This window comes from Tetrao urogallus (genome assembly GCF_951394365.1).
Source record: "Tetrao urogallus genome assembly, chromosome: 38".
Lineage (NCBI taxonomy): Eukaryota > Metazoa > Chordata > Aves > Galliformes > Phasianidae > Tetrao > Tetrao urogallus.
In genome coordinates, this window is record NC_136851.1 from 1 (window position 1) to 22674 (window position 22674).

Consider the following 22674-nt stretch of genomic DNA (forward strand, 5'->3'; position numbering starts at 1 on the left):
GAGGTGATTGGCTAGATCAGCCATTCGTCTGCGTTTGGCCCCGCCCACCGTCTTGGTCCGCACGGAGCTTCCGCCTTCTTCTTCAGATCGGTTCCGACTCTCCGCAGCTCCCAGAAGGCGTTTCGGCAGCCTCTCGACACTCTATTGGCCAAAGGGCACACCACTCAAAAAAACCATTGCCTCTCATTGGCTCCATTCCCGCATGTCACCACCCCAAGCGTTCGCAAATCTCATTTGCCCATCCTCCTGCCTGTTAACTTTGTCCCCGCGCCAGGATTGGCCAGACTGGCATTTTCCCTCCCCCTTCTCCCCCAAATAAGTTAAGGACCCTTCAGAGCCCCCTCAAGAAGGGGTTGGGTCCCCCAGGGGTCCTCCAGAGCCCAGGCTGGGGGTCTAACTCCCCCACCGTCCCCCCCCCTCCCCACCAAGAGTTCCTGCACCCCAGGACCCCCCCACCCCAAACGGACACAGAAACAGAAATAGGGGACCCCTCCCCCCTCATTACAACGCATTGAGGACCCTTCAGACCCCCCACCAAAAGGGGGTTGGGTCCCTCCATTGGACTGGGGGTCCAATTCCCCCGTTCCACTGAGCATCCCTGCATCCCAGGACCCCCCACCCCAAACACCCCACAGGGGCACAAAAACAGCAATAGGGACCCCCACCCCAAAAAAACACACAAAGCCGGGCTACGTCTGCGCTGCTGTTTAATGTCCCCATCCTCGTCTCTACGGCTCTTTGCCATCTGCCTGGCGTTTGCTGGAAGCTCCACTGCTCTCAGTGCGGCCCCCTGAGCCATCGGCGCGGCCCCTCCGGGATTTGGGGTCACCCCCCGAGGTGCTGCTCGTGTCCTCCTGGGCTGCCATGGCATCAATGGCGGCGTGCTCCTTCCTCACCAGCTCCTGCAGCTCCTTCTGTGGGGTGGGAGAGAAGGGGTGGGAGGTGAACCCCCATGGGATGGAAGGGGGGGGGGGGGGGGAGGAGGAGGAAATCCCAAACGCGTGGCTGTATTTTGGGGGTCTCACCTTCCAGCCCAGCAGATCTGCCAGTGCCAGGCAGCCCTCATCGCAGTCCCCCAGCCAGGCCACATCCCTGGGAGGGGGGGGGGGCAGAAGAATATGGGGGCACAGAGATGGGGGGGACACAAAGTGTGTGGGGAAAGGGGGCATACGAGGGGGGGGCAGCCCCTCAGTGACCCCCTAAAATACAAGGAAAGGCCACGGCCCTCAGTTCCCCACACGCACTCCCACCCCAGCTGCTGTGCATGCGGACCCTACGCCCCCACCCCTCATCCCCGGATCCTCCTGTGCCCCCAATGTGACCCCAATGTCCCCCCAGCCCCCCCCCCCGCCCCCAGTCCCTGCCTGTAGGCTTTGTCTGAGTCGAAGTCCATCCCGCAGCCGAAGCCCATGAGGGACATGAAGGCATCACTCTGAGGACAATGAGGAGCTGATGAGGCGGGGGGGCGGGTGGCAATTGCCCCCTCTCACCATTCAGCAACCCTATACAACCCTCCCTTACCCCCCATCTCCCCTCACCTGCCCCGTTTTCTCCTTGTTGATGAGGAGCCGGGGGGTGCTGGCAGGGACCCTGAAACACAAAATTGGGAACAATGAGAGAACTGAGGAGCTGAGACACTGCAGGAAGGATGAAATGCATTGAAGGAAGGGGGGAGCGTGGCGCATTTCGGGGTGGGGGCTGTGACCTGCTAACAAGGGAGGCGAAGGGCTGGACCTGAAGCGAAGTGCCCATGATGATGAGAAGATCGACTTTCTGGAAGTCCTGTGGGGACAAAAGGGGTGGCAAAGAGACAACTGTGGCCCCCCAGCCCCATCTCCATCGTGCCCCCCCACCTCCCCGCAAGCGCTCACCGACTGTAGGAGACTGAAGAAGCGAGATGGGAGGTTCTCACCAAAAAATACAATGTCTGGAAAAAACAGGGGGTGGGGGGAGGATGCACTGACCCCCATCCCTTATCACCCCTAATTCGGGAGGGGCACAGAACCACTTCCTTGCCTCACCTGGCTTCACCACGCTCTGGCACTTGTCACACTTGGGGACGAGGGAGGAGAAGATTTTCTCTGTAACAGACCAGGGCATCACAGCTCAGCAGTGGGGTGGGAGGCGCACACGAGACCCTCCCCCATCCCTCCACCCCCCAAATCCCCCCCCCCCTTCCCGCCGTTACCTTTCACCCAACTCAGGTCATACTGATGCCGGCAGGAGGAACGCAGGCAGTGTGCAGTTTGGAAGGTGCCGTGAGCCTCCACCAAATCCTCAGGTTGCAGCCCTGCCACGCGCTCCAGCGTGTCGATATTCTGTAGGAGAGGGAAAGTTATAGGGACGGCATTTAAGGGTGTTCTCAGCTCCGGGAAGGGGGCACAGCAAGGGGGCGCACCTGGGTGTAGCAGCGCAGCAGCAGCCCCTTCTCCTTCAGCAGCCGCATGAAGTAGTGGCAAACTGTGGGCTATGGGAGAGAGAGGAACCACGGGGAGGGGGGGTATATGGTGTCCTCCTGCCCCCCCCCCCAAGAATCACCTCTTACCTTCAGCTGTCCTGGGAGCAGCTCCTTAGCCAATGCAAAAAAAGGCTCCGGGTGTTGCTGGAGGAAAAGTGGGGGGGGGGGGAGGGGGGCGATCAGAGTCTGGTGAGGGGCTCAGGGCCCGGTGCTGTGCCGAGGGGGGGCTCAGAAGGCGCTCAGCCTCACGTTCCCCCCCAAACCTTGAAATAGGAGATGTCAAAGATGGCCTCAGGGTAGGGCAGTTCATAGCGGCTCAGGTTGGCGTACAGCCCGGTTCCGGGTGAGCGGAAGTCGGGGATCCCGGCGGCTGCCAAGGGGGGGTGGGGGGGGTGGGGGTGTTACCATAAACGCTGCCACTCCTCCGCCTCCCTCCTCCCCCCCGGTTCTGCTCACCCGTGGAGATCCCGGCGCCCACCATGCACACCACGCGACGGCAGCGCTCGCTCTGCATAAACCGGGCGATTCCCGTCAGCGACAGCTCATCCAAAACGCGTTCCGGCGGCTCCGTGCCCAACCCCAGCGTCCGTGCCAGGAGGTTTCGCAGCAGCTCCACTGCGGGCGGTACCGGGAGGAGTCACAACGGGGTCCCGCAGGCCCGGCCCGGCCCGGCCCGGCCCAGCACCCTATACTCACTATCGGGATCCTCCGTGGAGCCGCCCTCAGCTTCAGCGTCGGGTTCAGCCCCGGGAGGGGGAGCTGCGGAGGTGGGACGGGGCGTCACGGAGGGCCGGAGGGACCCTCCAGCCTCAGCACCGCCACTGCCACCGCCATTACCACCGCCATTACCGTCCGCTCCGGACATGGGAGCTCCTGGAGACGCTTCCCGGCATGCCGTGGGGCGTCTACAATGTTTGGCTGAAGATTCCAAACTTCCGGGTATGCCCGGCATGGGTGGTGCTGATTGGCTGAAGGCGCCACGCTTCCCGGGATGCCCCGCGCGGACGGCGCTGGCTGGCTGAGACAGCTGCACTTCCCGCGATGCATAGCGCCGGTTTCTGTGATTAGCTGAAGACGCCACGCTTCCCGGGATGCATTGCGCAGGCGGCTCTGACCAGCTGGAAGCGCCACACTTCCCGGTATGCCCCGCGTGAGCTCTGCTGATTGGCTGAGACCGCCGCACTTCTCAGCATGCTCTTCGCTACAGCCATCGATCTCCGCACTTCCCAGCATGCCTCGCACGGGCAGCGCTGATTGGCTGAAGGAACTTACCACTCCCATCGTGCCTCGCTCTCTCCCGGAAGTGCTCTCTGGACTACGCGTCCCGGCGGGCCTTGCGCTGCTTCCCCCCCCCCCCCCCCCCCTCCCGGGCCGCGGGGATTTCCCGGCCCGGCGGCGCTGGGCCCGTGGTGGCGGGGCCCTGAGCGCGGCCCGGCTGATGGCGGCCGCGGGGGCCGCGCCGTCCGGCGATGCGAAGCGAACGGAGGGAGACGAGTGGTACGACAGCGGGCTGGGCTCGTTGGGAGAAGGGCAGTTGGCACCGCTGTCCCACAGCCCCGGTCCGGGTCCGGAGTCTCCCGAAGAGGCTCCTCCGGAGGCCCCGGAGCCCGAGGCTGAAGTGTGGCTGCGGCACGTGCTGAGCTTCGTCAGCGAAGACGGCGATACGTGAGTGAAGGAGCAGCGGGGGGGAGGGGGACGGGGGGGCGGTGATCGGGGCCGCTGAGCTGAGGCCGAACCCCCCCCCCCCCCCCTCCCCCAAACCCCCACCGCAGAGCGCTGCACCTCGCGGTCATCCACGAGCACGAGGCTTTCCTGGATTCCATCCTGCAGCGCGCAGCAGGCACTGCTTACATGGATCTGCAGAACGACCTCGGGCAGGTGAGGGCAGCCGGGGGGGGCCTGGAGCTGTTAGAGAGAGACTGGGGCGACCCCCGGGCTGTGGGGCAATTGTCTGGGCTGGGGCTGATCCCTGGGCTGGGTGCAGTGGATGGGGGGGGGGTTGGGGGGAAGAACCCCTTGTCTGGGGGCAGGCAAAGGAATCGCAGAAACACCAAGGTTGGAGAAGACCTACAAGATCACCCAGTGCCGCCGTCCACCCATCACCAGTAGCTCTCACTAAACCACGTCCCTCAACACAAAACCCCAACGCCAACCAGCAGCCCAGGCAATTCCTGAACTGAGGGCGACCGCTGGGGTCAGGGCGGTGATCCGTGGGGCCGTTCCCAACCTTGACTGATTTCCTCTCTCTCTTGCAGACCGCCCTGCACCTGGCTGTCATCTTGGGGCTGCCCGGCTTCGTGCGCAAGCTGCGGGCGGCGGGCGCGGGGCTGGGGCTGCAGGAACGTGGGGGTCACACAGCCCTGCACCTCGCATGCCGGGAGGGGCAGCCCCACTGCGCCCAGCACCTCCTGGGGGGTCTCGGCTGCCCCCTGAGCGAGGAGGAGCGTGCGCAGCTGGAGAGCGTCAACTATGATGGTAAGGTGGGGGAGTCCAAAGCGAGCCGTGTGGGATCGAGGCATTTGGGAGCACGTGGAGAACGATGGGAGGAGGAGAACGGCGGGATTTCTTCGTGGGGATGTTGGAGGGATGTTAAGAGTGTAGTAGGGGAACGTAGCTTGGAACACGGGGGGGTGCTTAGAGATGATTGAAGGGCCAGGGCTGAAGTGCTCTGGGGACGTTGGGGATGCAGTATGAGGGCGCACAGGGCACTGAGGATGCGACAGGGAGGTGGTGTCAGCATTTGGGGCTGCGACACGGGGACGCCGAGGGGCCTTGCAGCGAAACAGAGGCAACGCAGGACACGCTGGGGCTGCAGTGCAGCGTTCGAGCGGGGCTGCGGGGTTGGGACGCGGTGGTGGCACTGCGATGTCCCCCTCTGCAGGTTACACCCCCTTGCACGTTGCCATTCTTCGGAAGGACGTGGAATTGGTGCAGCTGCTGCTGCATGCCGGCGCCGACTCCAACAAAGCGGTGAGCGCAGAAAGGGGGGGGGGACGAGGGGATCTAAAAGGATGCTGGCGTTCCTGTGCTCCCCACCCTGATTTCCTACCCTTCCCTGCACCCCCAAAGGAGCCGAGCTGTGGCCGCAGCCCCCTGCACCTGGCGGTGGAAGCACAGAGCCTGGAGATGGCAGAGCTGCTGCTGCGGGCGGGCGCTGACCCGGCGGCACGGGGCTACGGGGGTCGCACCCCACTTTACAGTGCCCGACTTCGCCCTGATCCCCGCCTGCCCCAACTGCTGCGTGCTTTCGGTGCCCCTGACAGCTCCGGCGATTCTGAGGACAGTGAGGAGGATGAAGACAGCGAGGAGGAGGACAGCAGTGGTGTAAGTAGCCCCCAAAGCCCCACCTGAAAAGCGAGCGGCCTCTCAGGGTCTGAGCGCTGCTTTATCCCCCCCTCCTTCCTTCCATCCCCCCCAGGAAGAATACGACGACATTGTCATCAACAGCGGTCGCTGTGCGGACTGAGGGGACGCCCCTGGAGCTGCAGCCACCCCCCCTTTATTTATCGGGGTCCCCCGAAGGCATGGGCTGGACTTTGGGAGGCTCCCTGTGCTCCCTTTCTTCTTCTTTCCCCTGGGTATAGCGTAGAGGATTTATATAAGTTGTTTTAAAATAAAAAGGGGGGGCAGTTCCCCCCTTCCCCCCCCCAATTGCCCCCCTCCTCTCCCCCAAATGTGGCTCCCATGAAGGCCCTGCTGTCACATTGCTGCCTGGAGAGGCGCGGGGATGGCAGTTGCTACGTGGTGAGGGGAGAACGCAAAGACGTGGCTCTCGGAATAGAGACAGAAGCAGTTATTTATTTCAAGGCCTCACGAGCATTTAGGAGGGGACACGCGGCCCCCCCTGTCCCGTCCCCCCCCCAGGTTGGTTGGGGCCGATGTAACGCAGCAGCGGGGCCGGGGGCCGCTCGATCACATCCTGACCAACAAAAGGCCGCAGGGCGGGGGGCACACGGACACTGCCATCCTGGTGGAAGGGGGGGGGTTTGAAAAGGGGGGGGGGAAGCATCAGTCTGCTGTGCTTCCCCTTCTCAACCCCCCCCCCCCTCAAATCCAAATGAAGTAAAGCCCCTTCCACGCACCGGCTGTTGGTTGCACTCCAGAAGGGCGATGAGCAGCCGGGGGACGGCACAGGCGGTGCCGTTCACCTGGGGAAAGGAATGGGGAGGGCAGAGGAGTTCAGTGGTCTCATGGACGTGTCCCCCCCCTCCCCCTCATCCCCCCCCAGGGTGCAGGGGGGCTCAGCACCCACCGTGTGTGCGTGGTGCAGCTTCCCAGCCCCATCGCTGTACATGATGTTCAGCCGCCGGCTTTGGTAATCGGTGCAGTTGGAGGTGCTGGAGATCTTGGGGGAGGGGAGAAGCAACATAGATAACATAGAGACCCCCCCCCCCCATCCCAACAGCCACGGGGACCCCATGTCTCAGCAATGGGAAGGGAAAGGGGGTGCAGCCCCCCCTCCTTGGCTGCTCTCACCTCCCCATATTTGCCCCGTCCTGGCATCCAGGCTTCGATGTCAAACTTGCGGTACGCTGGGAGTCCCAGCTCCTGTGTGGGCATATCCAGGACACTGTGGGGTGTGGGGGGAGATGGGGACACCATTGGGTCGTGGATTTGAGGGACAGGATCCAAACTGAGCCCCCCTTCCCCCCTCCCTCCACCCCAACTGACCGGTAATGCAACCCCAGCTCTGAAAAAATCTCCTTCTGCAGCGTGAGGAATTCATCCAGCATCATCTCGCTCTCAGTCCCGCTTTCTGCTGCCGTCACCCCAAACATCTCCACCTGTGAGTACAGGGTGGTCCCGAAAACCCCCTCCCCATCTGCTGCCTTCCTGTACGCCCCCCCCCCTCCAACTCCCCCCATCCCACCTTGGTGAACTGGTGCACACGATAAAGGCCCCAGGGCTCTCGGCCCGTGTCGGTCTCTGCACGGTAACACGTGCTGGAGCAGACGATCCTGCGTCGGGGGGGGGGGGGGGGGGGCAAGGAACGATCAGAAGCGACCCCCACAAACACCCCCTACCCCCCTGCCCTCCATCCCATCCCCGCAGCGTGCTGCTGCTGTACCTGATGGGCATGTCCTGCAGCCGCACCGCGTGGTCCATGAAGTAACCTGCAGGAGAAAAGGAGACAACTGAGGGGTCTGGACACATTTTTGACTTTGTTCTGTCTTAATTATGACCTTTCCTGATACGCCTCGTCCTAATTTTGCCCCGTTCTGAACCGTTTATCCCAAGCTTTGTCCCGTTTCCTGTTTTTTTCCCCCCATTTTGGAAATCGTGCCCTGTTTTTCACCTGCAATCCCCACCTCGGAGGTGCCAGCCAGGCACAGGTCCTCGAAGCGAGCCGGGTCGATGCAGTACACGGGAGATGGGGTGATGTTGGGCTGCATCCCACAGCCCTCCTGGGGGAAGGGGGGGGGAGGACACACAGGGAAGTCACTTGGTGGTGAGGAGGACAACAGGGACATTGCAGGGACGGAGTGGCACTTACAAAGACGGCGCCGCGCAGCAGGTCAGGGACCGTCATGGGCAGGAAGCCCTGCAGTGCAGTGAGAGATGTAGGGGGCCGGGGGGGATCACGAGGCCCCACGGGGTGGCAGGAGGGTCACAGGGTTCCCCTGGACTCGATTCCATACCTTGGGCACCAGTTTGGCCAGCGCAAAATTCACCAAGGCGTGCTGCAGCAGCGCGCCTGCCCCGCACAGGTAATAGGAGCGGTGACCTGAGATGTGTGACAGCCTCCTGCGGGGACACAGCTGTCACCGGGATGGAGGCGACGTTGCAGTGAGTGAGCCCTGTGTTTGGGGAGGGACTCACCGCTGGCGGATGATGTCCAGCTCCTCACCCAGCTCTAGGTGGCCCTTAGGCTGGAAACTGAATGCTGTAGGGACAGAGGGAGCCTTTCGAGCTGTGGGACCCCCACCCTCCTGTTATCCTCCCCACTCTGTGCTGCCCATCCCTCCATCCCCAGCTCGCCCCTACCTGGCTTCTCCCCCACCACCTCCAGCACGCGGGCCTGGCTCTCATCACCAACAGGCTGCAGGAGGAAGGGAAGCAGGGGCTGATCAGGACGTCTGCAGCATCCCCCCCCCCTCCTCCCCACGTTCCCCTGCTCACCACTGCTGGGTGGGTGCTGTTGGGCAGCTGCAAGGCATGCAGGTAGAAGCGTTCATCCAACGCTGCCTCCTCTGCCAGCAGTTCCCTCAGCTGCAGCCTCACCGCACGGCCCCGTTCCCGCAGCGCTGTGTATTCGGGGACCTGAAGGAATGGGGGACCACATGATGGCCACATCACCTCCTCAGCAATGTGGGGCTGGGGGGAATCCGGAGCAAACAGCCCGGGGGTCTCACCGCATGCAGCGTGTCCTTGGCGTGGGTGGTCTGTGGGGGGGAAAATGGGTGAGATGGGGGGACAGGGGGGAGCATAGAGTACTGTAGTGCCGTAAGGAGGGGGGGGGCTCACCACCAGGGCATGCACTGCCAGCGCCACCTCCTCCTTCTCGGCCTCGAGTCGGGCGATGGCCGCACGCACCTCCTCCAGGCGGGCCCAGGTCTGCAGCTGTGGGCGGGGATTGTCACGAAGCCCCGCCCCCAACACGCCATAGGCACCACCCACTGCCTACAGGCCACGCCCCCATATTGGCCATCTAGCCCCGCCCACGGCGAATGGCCACGCCCCCCAAATAGCCACCAGCCCCACCCCACAGGCCATGCCCACAACGCTCCACCAGCCCCGCCCACACCCATAGGCCACACCCTCAAGTCTCCATAGCCCCGCCCGCAGTCAGGCCACGCCCCCAATGCCACAGCAGCCTCCACACCCTCAGACCACGCCCCCTAACTAGCCCAAAGCTCCACCCCCACACAGGCCACGCCCCAAAAGTCTCCACCAGCCCCGACTTTTTCATCAGGCCACGCCCCCAACGCTCCGTTAGCCCCGCCCACACCCACAAGCCACGCCCCCCCGCCTCTCCCGCTCACGATCTCACGCAGCTCGCCCTCCCTCAGCGGTCCTTTCCTCCGCTCCAGTTCCCGCGCGGCCTCCGCCGGGTGCGCACTCAGCGCCGCCATATCGAGCTGCGGCCGCGCGCTCAGCCCCTCCCGCACGTGTTCGTATAGTCGGCTCCGCTCCGCCCGACCCCGCGGAGCGGCTCCGGTGCCCGCTGAGCGCCGCCCGCGTGCTGCTACCGCCACAGCGCGCCGCGCCGCTGCCAGCGCCCTGGGCGCCGCCATCTTGGACAGTCCTCCAGAAGTGAGGGCGGTCACGTGGCGGAAGTGGAGCCATTCGGCGGAAGTGGAGCCACGCCCACGATCCTTCCCCCCGTCCCCCCCCCCCCCCCCCGGGTGAGGACAGCACTTCGTAGCGCTCCGGGAACGCAGCTCTTTAATAAACGTATAAGCAGGGATCCTTCGGCCGCGCTCACTTCTTTTTCTGCACGTGGGCGCAGTCGTACTTCCCCCGCACGATGGTCAGCTTCACCCCCGGCAGGTCCTGCGTGCGGCCGCCCTGCACCAGCACCACGTGGTGCTCCTGCAGGTTGTGGCCCTCGCCCGGCACGAAGCACACCACCTCCCGCCCGTTGCTCAGCCGCACCCGCACGCATTTCCTGTTGGCTGAGTTCGGCTTCTTGGGTTTGCGGATGAGGTTCCTCACCACCACCCCCTTCAGCTGCGGGCGGCCGAAGGTGGGACCCAGCTTGGGAGGCGGCGGCTTGGGCCGGCCCTTCCGGTGCATCTGGTTCAGCGTAGCCATGGCGGCGGTCGGCGGCGACCCGAAGACTGTAGGGATAAAAAGGGGCGGTCAGCGGCAGCGGGACGGTTCAGAGAGGACGGGGACCGGCGGTACGCACCGCAGCCGCGCAGCGACGCTGCGGTCCTAAGTACAGCGCAGAGCGACATCCTGTGGGATGGACAGTCCTCCAGCCTCCTGCGGGGGATACGCGGTTAAAACTCTCCGCACCGGGGCGCAAAGCGCGATCGCAGCGGCAATTCACACGGCCGGCATCTTACCGCTCTCCTCCGCGCCGTGCGGATTTTCTTCCGCGCTGTGACTGGCCAGCGCCAACGCCAATCTCGCTCAGCCTCCCTGCGATTGGTTGAGTTCTCTCACGTGCCCGCCCCGCTCTTGGGTGCTCGGCGGGACCAATAGCATCGAGGGGGCGGGGATTGTTACAAGGGAACGGTGGGCGTGGCTTGTTGCCAAGGGAACGGGGGCGGAGCGCGGCCCAGAGCGGCGGCCTTCCAACATGGCGGCGGCCGAGTGAGAGGAGCGGCGCGTCCGGCGGGGGGGGGTGAGTGGGGCCGGAGGGGCCTGGGGATACGGGAATATGTGGGCGAGGGTCTTCAGCTGGCGGTACAGGGAAGGATTTAGGCCTCCTGAGGTTTGGGGTGGGGGCTGTGAGTGCTGTGCTGTGGGCGGCCTGCGCCTGGAGGGGGTGTGGGTGAGTTATGGAGGCCCTGAGGGGAGCGGGGGGGAGGAGAGGAGGGGATTGGGGGGAAGGGGATAGAGGGGATAGGAGGAGGGGGGGTGATATGGGGGGGGGATAGGAGGAGGGTGGGGGGGGATAGGAAGGGGGGAGGGGGGATTGGGGAGATGGGGAGCGGGAGATGGGGGGGATAAAAGGAGGGGGATGGGGGGGGGATGGAGAGGGAGGGGGTTCTGTATTTCTGTGGGCCTCCCCGCCCTTAAAAATGGCCCGAATTTGGGGATCTGTCCATCCGTGCAGGACTGGGTGGGAGCCCACAGGCGCAGCCAGCAGCCCTGGTTTGGGTTTGTGTCTTTTTGAAGCGTCCCGAATAGCTGCAAATTGGGTTTGTGGAGCCTGGCGTTGGGGAAGGGGCAGAGCTGGGGGGTGTGGAAGGTGTTTAAATAAACCCCCAAATTGAGTTTGAGAGCTGGGCTGTGCAGAGGAAGTTTAAATAAACCCCGTTTGAGCAGCGGCCAAAGGATTCGGTTGTTTGCTGCCGGTTGCAAATGGCAGCCAATCCTGGCGGCTTTTGAAGGAAGTTTCCTAATTCCTGGTTTATTTCTAAACTTGGGGGATGTGTTTGTTGTCCCCTGGGCAGGGTGGGGGGGGGGGGGGGGGGGGGGGGGGGGCTTTTGTAGGAGTTGGGTATGAACTGCTGGTTTGTGAAACGTGAGGCTCTGTGGACGCATCAGCAGCGCCGCGCTGTTGTCTTTGGCTGACATTTCCAGCTTGTGTTCAGAAACATTGCCTGTATTCTATTCTGCTGCAACGCCACCCTGACTTTCCTAAACAAAGGTAATTAACCAGAACGCATTTGGAAGCTGGAATAGCCTCAGAATTTTCCAGGGCAGATACCAACAAGATAACGATTGCTGACAGTTTAGGTTCTGTTTGCCCCCTCAGCTGAATGGAAACTCACGCTCTGCTCCCCTGCGTTGTTACAGCTCCCAGATGTTTTCCCCATATCTTTATTTGCATCTGCAGGGGAGACATTTGTTTTGCTGGCAGTTATCAAATGGGGCAGAAGGAAGCGGGCCCTATAAAAATAAAAACTCGCCGAGCTTTGCTCTGGGCTCCTCACCGTCCTTTGTGCTGCTGTTGCTGCTGTGTTGCTTCTTTTGTTGATGTTTGGGCTCTGTGAGCTGGATCTTTGTGAGCTGGATCTCTGTGAGTCACCCAAGCGCTGAAACAGAGGTGAATTTGTTTGAGTGGACATGAAAGGGACGTAAATCTCACCTCCATCCCTGGGGCAGTGGAGCAGCAGGACGGGAGAGGCAGTGCTTGGAGCACGGTGAGGTTCTTGCAAGGCCTTCCTTTGGCTCTGTGGTGTGGGTTTGATTCCTCAGCGCCCGACTTCTCAGATGAATGATTCCTGGCTGTGGGTGGCTGGTGGAGGGGAAAGAAAGAAGGAAGGAAGGAAGGAAGGAGGTGTAACTTTGCATCCGAGGTGCAGCTCGTGCTTTCTGTGCTCACATTGGGTGCCGCTGGATGCTGAGCAGTTCTGTGCACGCTGGGATGATGCCCGGTGCCTTCGTGCCCTGCTGCCTCTTGTCATTGCTCTGCCCTTCGACTGCAGCCCTGGGAGCTTTGCTTTTCTCCCTGTTTCTTCCTTTGGTGCACATAACCAGGAGCCCGTTTCTGTCCTGCCTCTGAAGGCAGTGAAGTAAAGCAGAGCTGACAGCGTTGGTGCTGGGTACCCCGTGGGATTCAGTTGTGCTGCTCTGCAGGAGGACAAAGGACGCAGCCCTGGGAGTCCCACAGAAACCCTGGGGACGTTTGGCAGCTTCCACGCCGCCTAATTACAATCACACCGTTCTTATTTAATACGAAGTGGTTTCTCCTGAGGCCAGCAGGGGAAGGGAAGAGGCCTCACCGTGTGCCTGGGAACGGAGCCGTGCTGGTTTGGGGTTTCAGAGGGAGCTCTGCCTGGCTCCGGTGCGGCTCGCGTTTCAGAGCAGCCTTCCCAGCTGGGCTGGTGCATCCTGGAGGATTTGCTGATTTCTATTCTTTATTAACGTTTTTGGGACGTAATGAAAATGTAATTCTTCAGAGCTGTGCTTGTTCAGCTCTTCCTTTCCCCGCGTCGCGCGCTGAGAACAAATAAACTGTAGGTTCTGTCAGTGGGGTGCAGGAGGGTGATGAGAAAATGGAAGGGGTTGAGATGTTTTGGTCTGTTAACTCTAAGGGAGGTGCTGGGTTTGGCACTGTGACTGGGGGGGTTTGGTTTGGTTTGGTTTCCCTTTTCCTACCAAAGACAAACACTTCAAGTGTCAGCCATCCGAGGCGAACTCCTTGTTGTGGGGTTGGGGCAGCAGTGCCGGGTGCTGCGCTGAGCATCTCCCATAGCTTCCTTCGTGGTCCTTAAGCATTGGGGAATGCAATGCACTGCCAGGTTGCATTAAAATCATCGTTAGAGTCCCTTCCCTGCAGGGCTGCTGGGGCTCCTTTAGCACCTGCTGATCATCCGAAGCTTTGGGTCCCTTCCAGGGGGGCAGGTGATGTCCCCGCATGGCTTTTCCCTGCTGTGCATCGTCATCCTCTTGTTGTGAATGTCTGTTTTGAGCCCACTGGGTGCTAAGGGGACAAGAGCAAGGCGATGGTTGTAGAAGCAGCAGGATTTGGGGTGCGGTGGGGGAACGCTGTTGGGTTTTGTCACCGTGCCCCGGCGCAGGGCTGCGTTCAGTGCTCTCTGTGCAGTGCAGAGCAGGAGCAGCGAGTGGCGAGGAGCCTCTGGCTGCTCAGCGCTCAGAATGGAGGCAGTGGGGGTGGATTGCGTGCAGTTTCCTCCACCCCGGACCAAAGGTATCTTTGGTGCAACGCAGAACTTGTTTGTCTGACCTGCTGGAGGGGTTGGGTAACCCCTGCTGGGAGCGGGTGATGTTTCCATGCTTCCTGTTCCAAAAAGGTGCCTGTGTGATGTTCCACGCTGCGATTAAATCGTTTATGCTGCCTGAACAGAGAAGCCCGAAAGGAGGCTACGAGCACCGATGCTGAAACGGCAGCCTTCTGGTTAGAAGCTCTGTCGCAAGGTGGCTGGAGGGGCTCCGTTACTTTCGGGTCGGGGTTCTGCTGGAGGATTGCTGATGCCAGGTGGAGCAGTGCTGCGTGGCGCTGCCTGCGAGGGGCTCTGCGTGCCCCCAGTGCTGCGCGCTCACCGCTCGCCTCCGCTTTCTGCATGACTGCTTTCTGCTGCCCCGGGCTGCCATCCTCTCGCCCTTCCCACAGCGCTTCATCGGACACCATTGAGCTCCCAGTGGGAGACAGAATGAGGGAGGAGTAGTGAAGCAGCCTCTCGCTCAGGGAGAGGCGTGCAGGAGCCCACGGAGCAGGCCAGCATCTCTCTGCCCGCGCTCGAGGACGCTGAGGGAGCCCTGCAGTCAGGGAGCTCCGCTGAGACGCCGTCTATGCAGTCATTTTGCACCAAAGGGAGAAATGGGGTCTGCGGTGCTCCTGGTTGTGTCTCTGGAAACCGAGATAAGGGTAATTGGAGCTCAGGCTTCAAGGCACAAACGGTGTCTGTGGGAACGGGGGGGAGCAGCCCTTCTGCATGAGACGTCATCCCACGGGGATGAGGCTGAGAAATGCTTCTGGGCAGCCAGTGGCCACGCTGCGCCCTGGAGCCGTGGGGACAAGGTGACAGGCTTTGTGCAGAACGTGCTGAGCATCGCAGATCCATTCCCCTGTTGTTCCTTCTCGCTGGTTTTGGGGTTTTTTTGAGTGTGAAGGACTCCAATTCTTTCCGTGCCGTGATCCTTTAGCTCGCGTCCAATCCACGCCGCGCTGTGATGCCGTGACTCTCCAGCACTTTTCCTCTGAAGGTCTCAGATCGAAGCCAGCGTTGCGCTGCTCTGTTAAAGCAGACTCCCGTGTGCCGGGGTGACGCTCCTCCTCACAAAGCAGAGCAGGAGGAGAACCAGGAATAGATCCCCAGCAACCTGTGTTAAGCCCTTCAGCACTGAGTCATCGCTGGGCAACCCTGCAGGCTGCTGCGTGGGCAGAAAAAGGGAAAATTGAAGTGAATTTCTCACTCTCAAGCCTGAACTTTCTGGAAGAGCTTGGCAGAGGCCAGCCGGCAGGTCAGCTCACTGGAATTTGGGGTGGCTGGACACAAACCGGTGTTTTTGGGGCACCCCAGCAGTGCAGCACGGAGGCTCAGGGCGTTTCTGCAGGTTGAGTCTGCTGATGGGAGGACGATTGGTGTGCAGCGATGCACGTGGCTCTGTTGGACCTCACGAGCTTCTCCTGGCCCTTCTGAGCGGCATCCCATCCTTCAGCTGGGTCCACCCCACAGTTCTGCGCTCTTTTTGGACTTCTTTCCTGCCTGAGGACTCTGTTTGGATCCTCCTGGGGTTCCTCAGCCCGCCGGCTCCACGTGGCCCTGCCCAGCCTGGCAGCGTGGCATCTCTCTGCTCTTTGAAGGTTGTGCAAAGCCAGCCTGGCCAGTTCTACCACCCTGCTGGCAGGCTGAGCGCAGCAGTGCTGCGGTGAGCGTTGCGCCGTGCCACTCTCAGCGTGACAAACTCCTGGTGGATGACATCCCTTGGCTTTGGGAGGGCTCCTCTGCCCCACTTGCACTCAGATGTGCCTGTATGCCTGTATTCCATTGCTCCAGCAACCCAGGGCTCGCGTCCCAACCGCGGAGGGCACGGCGATGTCAAGGAAATGCCGTTTCCACTTCCATGGCGTGGCTGGGACGGAGCCCCGGGGCTGGGATCCCTTCTGGTTGCACTGCTGGGCTGCAGTCAGGGCGTGTGTGAGCTCGGAGCTGTGGCTCCCACAGCCTGAAACCACGTGAGATCTTTACTGCCAAATCAAATGCAATAGCTGAGCCTGCAGCCTTGCATTACGCAGTCTTGGGGGGGGGGGGGGTGGGAGTGAAGGCTTTGAGAGCCGGTGTCCCTTTGCGTTTTGAAGCTGGGCCGCGTGCAGCAGGAGGGAGGCAGAGCAGCAGGACGTCAGTGGTGGGGCTGAGATCCTCCGAGCTGCTCTCTGGGTGCAGCTGCGTGGGGACTGAGGCCATGCTGGGTTTGTCTGTGAGGCGAGGGCCGGCAGGATGTGCTTCAGCTAATTTTGTTAAAACCCCGAAAGATACGGGGGTAGAAACTTCCTTTGATGCGCTTTTATCTTCCTGTGAATTAATTAGCGCCGTTTCACAAGCCTCTAAAATTGCTGCTGGGGGCTCTTTGTGCTCTTGGCAGCCGAGCAGAACAGCTGGTGGATTTCTGTAGTCACAGCAGCTTTTGACGGCTGGAAATGGGAGGTGTTGGAGCTGCTGCTTGTTCTGCACCAGGGAAACAACTTGCCGGAAGGACAGATGAGTTTTGCCCCTTAGACGGGGAAGAGACGCAGCATCTCCAGCTCGTCCCCACATCAGCGTTCTGCCCAGCTCTCCGCTGCTCTTTCCTCCTTCCCTGAAAGATAAGAAAGCTGTGAATGCTGTAACGCAGCCTCGTTTGCTTCATGAGGGCTCGGGGACCCCGGGTGGGCGATGCCAGCACTATGGGCGATGCCACCTGGGTGCTGCAGGCGCCGGGACGACATGGGAGGCGACGTCAGCGGAGGTTTGCTCTCATCTGCCCGTCCTTTTTTTCCACCTCTTTCTCTCAGGATTCCAGGAAAGCTTCCCAGCGCCGCTTAGCAGCGTAGCAAGGCTGCTGTAGATATTTTGGTCCCCCAACGCTCTGCAAAAGAACAAGGAAGAGGAAAATGAGGACGAATGGGAAGTGAGCAATCTAGTTGTAAGCTGCTAGGTGATTAACATTCACAACCCTGCTTTTTTCTTGCGTGTTTCCCTCTCCCTGCTTGTAAAAGGCATTTAAATAAGAATGGAGCTGCACGGACCTCTTGGAGATGCTGTTGGGCTGTGCTGGATGCAGCAGGGATCGCAGCTGCCCTGGTTTGCTTTCCCTGTCCCACTCGCCACCTGCTGCCTTCACTCCCGTGCCGCCCCTGAGTTGGGCCAATTGCCCATGGGGGCTGCTGGGGGCGAGAAGTTCATTTGCAAGACGTGCCAACTAATTGGGCCAATTCGAGAGTGTTTCCTCTGAGCAAAATCAGAGAGGAGAGAACAGAAACGTGCACCCTCACATCAGAGCCTTGATTTCCAGCTGGAGATCCTCACACCGGGGGCTGCTCAGTTCCTTCTGCCCACCCCATGGGATCACGCAGCTCACGCTGCTGCTCCTTAGCAAGCAGCGCGCTGCTCGTCTGCGTGGAAAACAGATGAAGAGGCAGAGCTTTGATCCTCCATGATCCTCGCCCTCAGGAGAGGCTTACAGCCCTCGGTGAGCCCTGGTGAGCGTCCTGGTGTCCCCCCAGCAGGTTTTGGGGCTGCTGTTCCTGAGCCAGAGCTCCTACTGCCAGCTGAACTTGCCAGGAGAGGAGTCAGCGCATCTGGCCACATCCAGCCCCTGCTCTCAGGGTGGGTGAGGGACCTGGAAGTGGCGTAAGGAACACCCACATGAGTAGAGACTCGCCGGAAAGGCCGCGGGCTTCCCACCTTCCCCTCTCCGTCCTTCCCTGTTTCCACGGCCGGGGCACTTTGACTGGCTGCTTTGTTTCAAATGTTGCTGCCTCATTGGCTCCCGGCTCAAATCTCCTCTATTCCTGCTCCACTTCTTACAAGCTTCGCTGTTAACCCCTGCGAGCCTCAGCAGCTGCTGATCACAGCTCCTCTCCTCCTTCCCTCCCTCTTCGCTTGCCAACGGATCCTCGCAGCGTGGGTGAGCGCAGCCGGAGCCACTTCCAGCCCTGGGAAATGGTAACGGCAGCACGGCGCGGAGGTGGGCGCCTGCAGGGAGGTGGTGTGGAGCTGGGAGGAACCCGTTCTCTGGGTGGCTCGCCTTGGAGCAAGGCTCACGGCACCAGGAAGCGGCGCGGGGCTTGGCACGGCTTCACCCCCTGCTTCCCTGCCTGTCCGTGTGCTGCTCGTGCTGAGGATGCAGGGGAGCAACCCAGTTCCAGCATGCAAGAAGGGGGGGACGGTGAGAGCCCATCTGCAGGGCTCAGGATGTCCCAGTCCTGCCTGGCTCCAGAGGCGCTGCGAAGTTTGCGGAGTCGGGAGCACAGCTGTGGCTGCTGGCCCCCAAACCCCCGTTCTGTGCTGCTGTTCCTCAGCCCTGCGCCCTCCTGCCCCACTCAGAGTTCTTTCTGCAGCAGTTTTCCTTCCTTCTTCCCCCTCTGGCTTGCAGGAAGCAGGGTGGTGATGGTGAGTAATGCGGAGTCTTGGCTGATATATTTTGTTAATGAGTTTCAGGCAGGGTTTGGCAGGGGGTGAGCACTGAGGGGAGGCTGCTCGGAGGAAGTTTCTTTGCTTTTCAAGCCCGGGCGAGGCTGACTGTACTGGAAACGTGCAGAGCAATGGGGCACCACTCTCCACCTTGCTGTGGAGCAGGTTGTTTGCCCTCCAATCTGCTGAGCTGGCTTTTGGATGCAGCAAGCTCAGTTCTGGCTGATGCGAGCGGGGTGGGGGTGTTTGTATGGGAGGCAGAGCCTGAGGCTGCTTGGTTTGAGCCCGTAAGAAAAAGGGAGCGATTCCTCTCGGACCGAGGTGGGGGTGAAGCTGAGACTCACATCTGCGCTGCTCTGGAATTGAACTTTACAAAAGGAATCTTTGGAGCAGCCTTCCTGCTCCGCTGCGCAGAGGAAGGACGCGGTGCTGGGGGAGCACGGCAACCCCATGGGAAGCGCGGGGTGGTGGGGCATCCCTGGGTCCCTGCACCGCGCGCCCAGGGACCCCTTGAGCCCCCTTAAAACACCCCTGTGGGGCAGTCAGGGCTGGGAGGTTTGTTGCGCTCCTTTCCCATTCGCTCTCCGTTTAACTGAGATCCGTTTGGAGCAGCTCAGAGCAGATCTGGGCAGCGGAGCTGTGCCCAACCTGAGGCTCTCCCTGATGCTTGTGGGGCACAGAGTCCTGCACCAACTCCCTGCACAGACACGGAATGCTCGGGGGAAATGGGTGCTTGTGGGCTCCTCCTCAATCTTTCTGTCACTGTTTTTTCACTTTTGAAAGGTAAGAGTGAGCTCCCAAGCCCTGATAGCGTAAGGCTGGGGAGCTTGCCAGCAGTGGGGAATATTCTGCTCTATTTTAGTTTACTCCTGGCTGCCAGAAGCGTTCGTTAATGGCTGACTAATTAAACAAAGCTGAGATAAAGGGAATGTGACCTGGGTTTGGACAGGGCTGAGGAATGTGCAGAGCTCCAGGAGAGGCAGAGGGGTGGATTTTTAACCCTTTCCCTTCCCCCTGGCCGGCCGAAACGCTGCTGATGTGTTGGACTGAGGGGTGGGGGTGACAGCGAGGGTCCTCCAGCCGTGCCTCTTTGTGTTTCTGTTCTGCTGCCAATCCAGAAAGAGTTCAGTGACTTCAGGCTCAGCTTGGAGGTTGGTTGTGATCAGTAGCTGAGTCCCACCGTGTTCACTTTCCCTCTGCCTGCAGCCTGGCAACGACCACCCTGAGAGGCGCCCTTTGCCTCCATATCATCCAGACGTGGCATCTCTCCCTGTGGTGCCGCACAGGGTTCCTCCGTGGGGGGCTTCCATGGGGAAGGAGCGCTCAGGAAGTTTTCCAGGGTGGAATTTTGGAGCAGGTGCTCCGAGGATCGAGGGAAGATGCTGGGACTTCTGCAGAAAGGCAGCGTGACGCGTGCAGGTGGCAGCAAGCAGGAAGCAGAGCGAAGCAGGCGCACACACACACACACACACACACACAGCCTGGATGGCTGCAGCCAGCAATGCCTGTGGGGTGAAGTTTCCCCCACCCAGCAATCTGGGCTGAAACTGCGTGCGGCCATTGGAGCTTCGATCGACCTCGCCTGCTGGGATAAAACTTCATCAAGGTAACGAGAACAGCCTGACAGGGAGGTTTGTTTGCAGCGCAGCTCACACCCAGCTGCCTGCCCCTGAGGAATGCTTGGCGTGGTTCAGGATCTGGCCCCGTGGCGCTGGCGAATACGTGGAGCGCGGCTGCGTCGGCTCACAGCGGCCTCTGGAGGAGCGAAATGCGGGATGGAGGAGGGCACAAATACCCCCAATTTATGCAAGAGTGGGCTGGGGTGAAGGCTTTCCCCTTCCCCAGGTGCAGGGGGAGTTATGAGGATTTTATAGGAGCAGGATCTGGGAAGGAGAAGCTCAGACTGAGCGAGGAAGGGAGTGTTGGTGCGGTGCTGCAGCGAGGCGGGTGGCCGGGGCTGGGATTTCCTGCCTGCAGGAAGAGATTGGCTTTGGAGCCACTAATTTTGCACCGAGCGGTGTGAAGGAAGCTGAATCGGGAGACTGAAATGGGAGGAAAAGGCCACAATCGTACCAGAAGGCAATGAAAGCAGTAGAGGGGACTGAAATCAGAGCCGGCCACGCTGGCAGGATGGGTTGGGTGAGCGTGGGATGGCATTGCTGCCACAGCTTGAGAGAGCAGAGGGTTAAACAAACAAAGCGTGGCCTGAAATGCTGAGGCTGCCTGTGTTTGTTTGATTCTGCTGCCTCCATGTCCAGATCCTTCGTGGGAGGGGGGGGTGCTTCCTTCAGCTCTGACTGACAAACAAACAGAACTGGTTTTTCCTCTGCTGAGATGGCAGGGCTGGATGTGGGAGATGCACTCTGCTGGTTCGTCCCTGCAAAGCAGCTGGTGCTCACCAGACCCTCCTGTCCCTCCTCGCCTTTCCTGGATCTTCTGAGCGCTTTTTCCTCTCAGTGTGCTGAAACCCAAATTGTTTCTACGGTGAAAATGCCGACCTCTGCGCTGCTGTGATTTTGGGGAAGCCCAGAGCATCCAAGTGCAGCGTCGGGATGCGCTGCCAGCAGATCCCAGCAGCAGATCCTGGCAGCAAGAAGCTGCAGCCCAGCAGTAGGAGCTGCCCTCAGCTTCCACCAGCAGCGCCTGGCTGGGAGCCCTTTGCCCGTCCCTGTGCTCCGTGCTGGAGGTGTGAGGACGGCGCAGCCACGTGGGGCTTTGCTCCTTGCGCAGCACTGCAGAGCTTTGAGCTGCACCAGGATGTGGCTGTGCTCCGGGTGCTGGGGATCACGGCCTGGATTGAAGGAAAACAAGCAAATCGGGGCTGGCTTTACGGTGCTGGGACACTTGTCCTGGTGTTTGGCTCTGGACGGTGCTGTGAGCTGCATCCAGGGAAAACGCAGAGTTTAAGGCCGGTGGCAGTTTGAGGGCTGCATTAGCAGCAGTCTGAGTGTCCGTCCTTTCCCCTTGGCTCTCTGTGGTGTTTTCACAGTGGTCTGGTGGGTCCAATCTTGTCCTGTTCCTCTTTGCAGAGTCGGTGTAAGCAGGAGAGGCCAGCAGCCAGGCAGAGCATGCCACCAAGAGCACAGCAAAGAAATAGAGAAAAGCTGGTAGGGTTTTCTCCCCTCACTTAGGTCTTGTGCTGCACTGGGCACCCAGGACTTGCTCTGAGCATCCTGTATCCGTGCTCAGTATGGTCCAATATCAGGTGATGAGGGCACCAGTGCTGCTGGTCACGCTGTCCTTGTTCCCTCAGGCTGAGCTCTGGAGGAGCGGGAGCACAGCTGTGATCAGGGCTGAGCTCGCATCAACTTCAGTGCGTGCCCTGCTGCGGCTCTCCGTAGAGCTGTTGATTTTGGGAAAGGTTTGCCAGGACTCTGAGCTCCTGCTGAGCAGCATCAACGTTGTACCTCTGAGCCTGGAAGGATGCGGGCGTTCCGCTGGTGTAAACAAGCCCCCATTGTGCAGAGCTGTGGTGTTTACACCAGGAGAAACGGCTCTGGGGTCCGCCTTGGGGCCAGGCTTCCTCTGCAGCTTTGTTCTGTGCTTGCCTTGGGGCTGGGGCCCTGCTGCCCCACGCAGGTGCTCATCGTTTCCAACCTTGTGATTCTATGATCTCCCCCAGGCCTTCAGGGGCAGCTGCTGGACCCCCCTGAGCCCAGAGGCAGCCACGGGGTTTGGTGGGCGCTCCTCCATCCATGGCCACTGCGCGGCCTTGGTTTCTGAGGAGGTATTTGCGCTGCATTCCGCAGTGCTGCTGAGGGCACAAGCATTTCCTGACCTTCAAACACATTCCTACCACGTACCGTGGGATGAGTCCACCTCCAATTGCTGCTGGTTCGTCTGCTCCTTGTCCTGTCTGTGCCATGTCAGCAGCGCTCAGCTCGGAGCTGTGGCTGCAGAGCCGCAGGAACACAGCTCTGAATATGGGGGGATCCCTGAGCGTTGAGCTCAGCTGGAAGGATTCTCCCCCCATCCCCCAGCCACAGCTTTCTGCACCAACCATACAATTTCTGGGCTCCTCATCATGGCAGTCTTCACCCCAGGATACCATGAAATGCATTCAGCTGTGGCTGGTCTCAATCAGAACTGCTGTGCCAGGAATGAGCAGCACTTCTTGGAGTTCTCTTGCTTTTAGCCGATGGTTTTTGAAAATCAAATCGAAAGAAGCTCTCCCTGCAGTGTTCACCACTGAGAGGAAGGAGTGCTGAGATCTGTGAGCAGCACAGATTGTAGCTGAGTGGTGGCTGCTTGGTCTCTTTTCTGGTCACAGCTCTGCCGAGGAAAGCCATGCAACTGTCAGGCCTTGAATTTGGTACCGAAGCCACGCTGGTCACGTTGCTAAGCTTGGTTTCAGCAGCCTTGGTAGATGTTTAAATGCCTGAGCGAACAGTGTTTTCCTGCTAGGACAGCACACCTGCGTGCCCAGCTCTTTGCAGGCCAACCTGTTTCACTCAGAAGCTTTTCCAGCTCCTGAGATGCTGCCTGGAGAACCTGCCCTGCTCACGGCTGCAGTTCTGG

The 22674-nt window shown here is 60.7% G+C and overlaps 4 protein-coding genes across 4 annotated transcripts; 1 reads left to right on the forward strand and 3 right to left on the reverse strand.

Moving 5' to 3' along the window:
• Window positions 1-720: 720 nt before the first annotated feature.
• Window positions 721-3323, reverse strand: SIRT2 (sirtuin 2; the record flags this gene model as incomplete). The annotated part of the gene is made up of 13 exons (XM_079548021.1): window positions 721-914; window positions 1026-1092; window positions 1365-1432; window positions 1539-1590; window positions 1706-1782; window positions 1872-1927; window positions 2022-2081; window positions 2189-2318; window positions 2399-2467; window positions 2546-2602; window positions 2722-2828; window positions 2915-3073; window positions 3155-3323. The coding sequence occupies 13 exons, from the start codon at window positions 3321-3323 to the stop codon at window positions 729-731; spliced, it is 1257 nt and encodes a 418-aa protein (XP_079404147.1). The 3' UTR covers window positions 721-728.
• Window positions 3324-3896: 573 nt separating this feature from the next.
• NFKBIB (NFKB inhibitor beta) lies at window positions 3897-6078 on the forward strand (the record flags this gene model as incomplete). Its single annotated transcript, XM_079548026.1, has 6 exons — window positions 3897-4123; window positions 4231-4336; window positions 4714-4933; window positions 5340-5428; window positions 5528-5782; window positions 5877-6078. The coding sequence occupies 6 exons, from the start codon at window positions 3897-3899 to the stop codon at window positions 5922-5924; spliced, it is 945 nt and encodes a 314-aa protein (XP_079404152.1). The 3' UTR covers window positions 5925-6078.
• A 115-nt stretch (window positions 6079-6193) lies between these two features.
• Window positions 6194-9693, reverse strand: SARS2 (seryl-tRNA synthetase 2, mitochondrial; the record flags this gene model as incomplete). The annotated part of the gene is made up of 16 exons (XM_079548014.1): window positions 6194-6425; window positions 6541-6606; window positions 6711-6803; window positions 6935-7028; window positions 7130-7242; window positions 7329-7416; window positions 7527-7572; window positions 7755-7863; window positions 7953-8000; window positions 8098-8203; window positions 8279-8342; window positions 8444-8498; window positions 8579-8719; window positions 8812-8841; window positions 8924-9019; window positions 9442-9693. 16 exons carry the CDS (start codon window positions 9691-9693, stop codon window positions 6279-6281), a joined length of 1548 nt encoding a protein of 515 aa, XP_079404140.1. The 3' UTR covers window positions 6194-6278.
• Window positions 9694-9848: 155 nt separating this feature from the next.
• On the reverse strand, window positions 9849-10359 carry MRPS12 (mitochondrial ribosomal protein S12; the record flags this gene model as incomplete). Its single annotated transcript, XM_079548016.1, has 2 exons — window positions 9849-10239; window positions 10311-10359. The coding sequence occupies 2 exons, from the start codon at window positions 10357-10359 to the stop codon at window positions 9881-9883; spliced, it is 408 nt and encodes a 135-aa protein (XP_079404142.1). The 3' UTR covers window positions 9849-9880.
• Between the last annotated feature and the right edge of the window lie 12315 nt (window positions 10360-22674).